Source organism: Papio anubis, chromosome 3, assembly GCF_008728515.1.
Source record: "Papio anubis isolate 15944 chromosome 3, Panubis1.0, whole genome shotgun sequence".
NCBI lineage: Eukaryota > Metazoa > Chordata > Mammalia > Primates > Cercopithecidae > Papio > Papio anubis.
In genome coordinates this window covers 95,998,676-96,006,432 of record NC_044978.1, presented here as the reverse complement: position 1 = coordinate 96,006,432, position 7,757 = coordinate 95,998,676, and the positions used below count along the sequence as shown (strand labels likewise).

The 7,757-nt window shown below is 34.7% G+C and overlaps 1 protein-coding gene across 13 annotated transcripts in view; it reads right to left on the bottom strand.

The window, feature by feature from the left end:
• Positions 1 to 239: 239 nt before the first annotated feature.
• DCUN1D4 (defective in cullin neddylation 1 domain containing 4) overlaps positions 240 to 7,757 on the bottom strand; it is an 89,265-nt gene continuing 81,747 nt past the window's right edge. For 9 of the 13 annotated variants that reach the window (XM_009207119.4, XM_017958824.3, XM_017958832.3 and 6 more), the window contains 3 exons: positions 6,266 to 6,370; positions 4,064 to 4,166; positions 240 to 3,912 (listed from right to left, as the gene is read on the bottom strand). In XM_009207119.4, the coding sequence (XP_009205383.2) occupies positions 3,857 to 3,912; positions 4,064 to 4,166; positions 6,266 to 6,370 (264 nt within the window). In that variant the 3' untranslated portion in view covers positions 240 to 3,856. The remainder of the gene's footprint in view (positions 3,913 to 4,063; positions 4,167 to 6,265; positions 6,371 to 7,757) is intronic. The other 4 variants (XM_017958826.3, XM_017958836.3, XM_031664447.1 and 1 more) reach the window with 4 other exon arrangements.

Genomic DNA, 7,757 nt, shown 5'->3' with positions numbered 1-7,757 from the left:
TGGCCCACAGTATGTGCTTAATTCTTCTTAGCTCAATGTGTAAAAATATACAAAACACGGTGGGTTTTTAAAAAATCACGATTTGGCTAAGGAGTGACTGCACTATCTTTAATCAAAACATTTAAAATACTGTTTCTAGATTGGAAGAGACTAAAGAGGTGTAACAACTAAATACAATGCTTATCCCTGGATTAAAAAGATAACAGCTATCAAGACCATGACTGGTACAAATGGGGATATTTAAATCTGCACAGTTTATTATAGTATTGTACCACCATTAAACTTCTTGAGCGTGATCACTGTATCATTGTATCATGCATCATAGGAGAATGCCCTTATTCCAAAATATCAAGTGTGAAGTGTCATAATGTAATTTATTCTCAGAATCTATTTACAGAAAGTGAGAAGTACACACACATGTATAGCACAAGAGTAAGGCAGGAAATACGGTAAAATGTTAACAACTGAAAAATCTAAGTCACAGGTACACAGATGTTCATTATATTATTGTAGCTTTGGAAATTTTCAATAGAAAATTGGACAAAACAAACAAAAAAGGATGAAAAATGCTTTAAAGACTACCTTAAATGGTTTTTGAAGAGAAAGTCAGAAGAGAAGAAAAAATTTACACATCTGTTCTGAAACCAAACACAAATAATTTTTATTTATGGGATATCATTTTACATCAATTTCATTGAAACCTAAAACCAGTTTGCTTTACTCAAGTTAGGTGGCATAAGCTGGGAGTCACAGGACTTGCACACTTTTATGAATGTAATGCAAATACCGACGACATGAAGCATTCACAGTTATAGGTTACCTGCTGCCATTGAACAGTAACCCCCAATAGAAATTATTTTATGAAAAAAGCAACCCACGTTTTGGTCTCATTTACAGACACCCAACATTTTAGTTGGTCAATGAAATGTATACATTTATTATACAACATATGAAGGAATAAAGGATAAGGCTTACAGAGGTATTTTAGCAGTTGTAATAATAAAAACTAAGGACACAAACTAACTTTTAAAGCTTTCTGTATAAACTTCAAAAGCACTGTTAAAATGGAGAGTGAGAGACAAAATAAATCTATTGTGAAACCAGAATCTAGGTTTGTCTAGTCAGATTTATAAAAACGTAATTCAGAGTTCATGCTTCAAAAAAGGTGCATGTAACATTACAGTGGATGTTTGGGGCAAATCAAGTAATAAAATTTCTGACCTACTTCAGCAGCAAACATCTAAAGGTTGTATTCCATGACAACAGAGTATTGCAATGCGGAGTTCAAAACACAATAGAAAAAGAGAAAGGTTTGTAGACTTAGGTACTAAAGAAAACCCAGATGAAGGCACCCTAATTTATTCAACAGTAGCCAGTAAATAAGTTATTGATGATTGTTCAATTTTGTGCAACTTAAGAGAGGTTGTTAAGAAAATGTATTACTCTGACCCCTTTTTCTCCCCTTAGAAATAACTATATAAAATCAAGAAAACCAAGGGTAAGCACTCTGCCACTCTGCGGTCACAGAGGTTTATTTTTCAAGGCAATTTAAAGATTATTTGGAGCTTTCTTAATATGCAAGATTATCCCTTTGGAATACTTACTTTCTTATCATACATAATGCAATAGTTTTTATACAGTTTTTTCCCTACCATCAACATGTTGATTGTGGAGTAACTGTAACATCTCCCTCCTGTAACAATCCTCTCATTTTAGAATTAACTGTGCTTATTAGCATTTAAAAAAAAATCTATATTCTAGCATAATGTTTAAAATAACTCCATCTATGATTTACATTTGCTTTAAATAAAGCTACAGTTGATCAAATTTAAAGAACTGTATGACCTGTTGCCTTTAAAGTGTAATTTTTTAACTTTATGGAATGATTTTGAAAATGAATCAATTCACAGATCCAAATCTGCCTAGGCCAGCCACCACTGCAAAACAAATGCATCCATCACATCAGTTTTAATAGCTGTTGCTTGCCATCAACATGTTCTATTCTTTTCAGATATTGGTTTATGCAAACTGGTATTAATTTTTAAGGTTGAAAGTGAATCTGCAAACAAGGAGTGGTTACGTATGCTTAATCACTACAGGGTTTTTTAAACTTCTGGTTTATTTCACAGCAAATAAAACCTTTCGTTTGGTAGAAAAAGTCGTTGCATTCTACTATATCATGATTTTGTATACACACACGCACTGTATATACATACAAAATTTCTTTCTTTGGTGGGTTAGTTAGGGAAAAAATATGAAAATGTGAACACTGTTTGCAAAGAAATGGTAAAATAGTGGTCAAGAGTAGCATTGTCTGTGTGCTTTATTCACTTAATGCCATTTAAAGGATCACATGTCACCCACAAGAATTTTTAGCCAGACTTCCAAATAACCCAAACCTTTTCCAATCATCACATGCTTAAATCACGGATCTTGCTGATGACAGCATTTACTTCTTCAAATGCACCACTCACTCAAATCATTAGACTTTTGTGTTTTCACAGAACTTTAGGGACTGAATTAGTCATTCAATAGCACCAGATAGTTGGGGTGAAAATGTCATCTCTATATTTCCTCAAGAATGGCAAAAAAAAAAAAAAAAAAGACATAAAATACAAACCTAAAACTACCATTCTGTTTATTCTTGTTTCCTCATCCACAAAAATAATGGCCATCACCCTTCTGTACAAATAACTCAGGTAATGAAAAGTGGCCCCTCTAGGACAGGTCCTAGCATGTACTGGGTTAGCTCAATGCTGGTGGTTTCTTGTCCACTGCCTGCAATGGACATGCTGCCAGGAAAAGCCTAGCATGAAACAAACAAACAAGGAAAACAAAACAGAAAACAAAACAGCTCTCACTTATAGTATGCTTGTTTTCTCAAAAGGCTGGAAAATTACACACCATGAAAGCTTAATTGAAAATTCAAGCCACAACTAGAAGTGTGATGCAGTTATAAATAGCCAGCAAAACCATGAGGTTTTCATTGAGGAGGCAAAATAAATTTTACTTAGAGTGGCAAAGAAAGCATTAGCAGATCAATCACTGGCTAGAAGAATGCAAAAGGAAAAAAAGAAAACAAACGAACAAAAAAGTTAAAGAATGTTTACAAGAGTTTAAATCCCATTCTTTTAAGAAAAGAGGTGCAATTTGAGTTTGTTCATTGGTACCTACATTCAAGCTACTATAGTTTTAACACTAAAAAATAAACAACTTATATACCTCGTGTGGTGGAAATAATTTGTGGCATGTTACATATCTATATGTTCAAATAATTATAACTTTCATCATTTTAGAACACTAATATTGTTAAATATACCAAATGATATTTGGCATATGCCTCTGAAAAGTTATGACTCTTACCTCCTTCCAGAAGTTGGCCTCTTAAATAGTAAGGTTAATTCTGGCAATGTTTGTTCATGGTAACAGTTTTGTCGTGTTTTCTGATATGCTACATAGGAGACCAAATAAAGTATAATTGGTTCATTCAAAAAAGGGACTAGAAATGCCACAAAATTATTTTTACAATACATTTTTCAGAAATAATCTCTAGGTGAAGGTTTTTCCTTTTATACACATATACAAAATTTAAACAGCAATATACACATAATCACAGTGAGGACATTGGCAAATTCACCAATCTGTAGTGTAAATACAAACTGCAAAGCAGCCTTTGAAGAGAACAATGCCACACAGCAAGCAGAGCTGGCCAATTCAATAGCAAACACCAACATGTTCCTGCGAAAGGGAAACAGTGCAAGAAAAGCAGCATGCGCTTTGATACAAACAGCAATTTATGGCTAATGGGTGACATAACTGTGGTAACAGTGACTCTCTCGCTGCTATGCATAAAGTCCTAGGACATCTGTTTGTCTTTATACCATTCCACAAACTCGTCCAACAAAACTGGCCCTGGAGTGAAAGAGAGAAACAGTAGTAGTAGTAGTAGTAGTAGTAGTAGTAGTAATAATAATAATAATAATAATGATGTAGCCGAGGCTTTTCCCAATGAAGATGATATAGAAAGGTACATGAATGGCAGAAGGGTAGCGGCAGTACTTACATGCTCCATCTTCATCATAGTTGCTGAGGTCAAGATTAATCGTTCTGCTAAACTCTAGGACATTGCACCACTGGTCTTTATTAATAACTTTGTATTTTGATTGCTGATGGAGGGAAAAGTAATATGAATTACTGACACTTGAAAAAATGGGACGGTTTCAATTGCTCTATGAATCAACATTTAAGTTCATGTAAGGTTAACTCTTTGCATTTGAGGTTTGTTAAGCACCAATCTAGGAGGATGGTGAGGGAGAGTAAGAGTTGAATTTAAGATGACAATTGTCATTACAAAAATATTATAGGGTCTCAATACAAAATGGAAAGCACATCAAAATAACATGATTATACATCCCCAGAAGTGAAAATTCTAAACTGCAAAAGCTGTTTTATATAAAATGGGGATAACATCTACTTCATAAAGATATTGTAAGAATTAAAAGAGATGATTTACTAATTTATGTGAAACACTTCATTCAGTGCTTGGCACAAAGTAAGTGCTAAATAAAGAGTAGGTCCCATTAATATAACCCCTGACATAACCAGCACTGCCCATGGCCAAGCCTTTGGCTTAAAGCACACGCAGCAGCAGGTTACTTGATGAGACCAGTAAGTGCTGCAAGTGGTCTCAAAACTAGGTATTCTTGTCACAGAAAAAAATTACTGTTCTAATAATTCAAAACTGGAATCTGATCATAAAAGAAACTAGAATAGCTGTGAAATAGTTTTTCTATTCCTCTTGGACAAGAACTTTGCCATGTATCTATTTAAAAATACAGTATCCCTGTACAAAGATTCATAAATAAAATCCAGAACCAATGATTTTTAAATCCTCCCCACTAAAATCAGAAACATAGTAAAACAATACAAGTACATAAAAAGCAAAGAGATTTGGGCCAATGGTTTTGAGGATGCAAACACAAGAAAAGCTGAAATGAGAGGAATACTGTCTTTTTTAAAGAAAAATGCAGACTAATATAAGAGAACAAAGCACAGACTATAAGTTTAAGTTTCTAAGCAAGTAAAAGCAAAAACCAGTTCTGAAACAGTTGATGATGCACCTGGAATTATGCAAAGTCAGATTTCCTCCAGGCCAGGTCTTCCAGCTTAAGACTCTTTACACGCAGGTGCAAATCCAGCTAAACTCTCTGAGAACAGGAAACTATTTCTATTTATTTTTCCAAATAATGATAACTCATCTCAACGGATTGTCAGAGAAATCAGAACAGATTATATGTCGACATGGACTACTGGGTAAACAGATACTTACGTAAAACAAGTTTTTAAATTTTTGAGGAGTCCCAGTTAGTAATGTTAAAAGAAAATTTTAATAACAGTTCTCAAAGAATCCTATCAGATATTAAAATTTTCTGGACTATTACATAAAGTAAGTTGTGAGAAAGATTATTCAAGAGTGAAGCCAGAGTCATCATACAGCCCAGCATTTTCTCAAAGACCCAACACCCTCATCCTTGCAAACAAAGGACCGTTTTTAGAAGGGCTTGGGGTGGGAGGGAAAGGAGGATGCCATATATGACAACCCAAGTAACTCAAACTTGTATCCCATATACTTCCAGGTCCCACAAAATGACACTTCAACAAAACCAGTAGCTCAGAATTTCTGATCATTAATACTTAAAGCCCACAAACAATGATGGAATAAAGTGCTGGACTGTTTTGATACTGATCTGAAGACAATTTAAACTGAAGGAGATATTGTCAGTTTGCCTAATACTTAGATTGATCTAAGGTCCTCAAGTTACTTGGTGATAAGAGTAGATAAGAACAGATTATAAACTAATTTTGGTAAGAAGGCAGATGACTGTCTTTTAAACCTCTGCTTAATAAAAGTGGAAGTTCATCTAAAGTCAAAAGAAAGTAAATCTTCTTTTTCTATTGTTACAAAGAACAGAAAATATAAACAAAAGTGAAGCTTTAAAATGGGGATGAGAAAAGAGAGAAAAGGACAGAGCTGTGGCTGTTTTGGATGCATTTTTAATGTGGAATGAAGCAACACAACATTAAACGCATACACAGATGCACTCCAAGAAGACAGGTAGTTGCTGACTGACAGCAATTATGTCACCATAATTCCCACATAGACAGAAAAGTACAACAAACAAAAAATTACATACAATGGGTAAATAAAATTATTTGGTAGTTCTAAGCAAGCAAACATACATTTCATAAAACAACAATTTGGTACCTCTAAGAATTGGTGAAAAACTGGAAAAAGGGGCCAGATTTTTCCTAATAACAGTCCCAACATGCACTTGGCAGTGTTTATGTCTAGGCTGCGCTGGTCCTTTTCCTGTTTAACAAACAAAAACAAGGATGAGCCAGATGCCCCCAAATAATAAATTCCAATAATTGCAAATGTGTATTCACTTCAACAGGAAATTAGTAAACAGCTCATTTATCATACACCTTAAAGACCCTGCATCCACACTAAGGTTGGGGAGGGGAGGTAGTCAAACACAATGGAAGGCTTCTGCATTGCGATATTATATAAATTTACTGTGAGAAAGATTTATGTCAACTGAATGATCATCCTAACGCAAAATCAATTAGTTATGTTGTAGCAGTTTCTACAGTCTTTTCATGGGATTAATAAAAACTTGTAAGTCAATCACTTGCATGTTTGACATTTATGATAATTATCAAAATCCTAATTGTTGACCATAAAGCCTTTAACATAACTTAACGGAGCTTAAAGGTTTTGATGCCTATGATTAGGAATCAGGTTTCCTTAATAAAAATATTTTTTTCAACAATTTGATTTCATTGATAAATATTTTTCTTGAACCTAAACATGCTGGAATTAACTTCAGCTCATACCAAATGCTGGGGGCTCTGAAGTGTCTCTCTAAATCAAAGGATATATTCATCTACCCACTCTGGTGGAAGGCAGGAAGTCTATCAATACAGTCCTTCAATAGACAGATGGATAGATAGATTTCTAAGATGTAAATTTCCTAGTAGAATACACCTAACTAGTAACCAAGTGAAAGACAACATTCCGTAAGGACACCAGAAAAAAGATAAGAACATAAACCTAAATATGAGCAGGGTAAGCTCATTCCACTTACATTTGCAATTAAGGATCCTAATTTCTCATTCCCGTCCTTCTTATATGCTTCCATTCCAGAACTACAAGTGGTCAGTTTCCATGGAAAGGAATAGAGGGCCTGGGACCATAAGCGTACCTTACATATCCAAAGCTAGTTTTCATATGGTATCTTAACTACAGTGGAAATTTGTAAAAGTATTTTTCTACAAAGGGAGAAAGTGCCTGGCTAGTCCAGTGGAGTGGAATCTAAATGTTCAAATTAAGGGATGATGCTGTGACCACCACCTTAAGCCACATATGCAGCCATATATACCTCCTGATAAAATAAATCATCACTGCAAGGACTCTTAACAGTGAGGTACTCTTTAGCACACCATTTCTAGCCATGACCCTGAATTGGGACTTTATACAGCAAATGTAAGGGCCTCACTTAACAACAACAATCAAGGTAGATGAAGATAAGGAAACTTGTTGCCTAAGGAAGATGTGCAATAGATCTGGCCTTTTGGTCTAGGTTGTGAAGTGTAACGACTGTCCATGAATAGACCAGGTCAGATGGCTCCGCATCAATCTTCTTTCAGAGGTCACATAACTTAATTCTGATGAGGGCAGGTGTATCTCAGTTCCA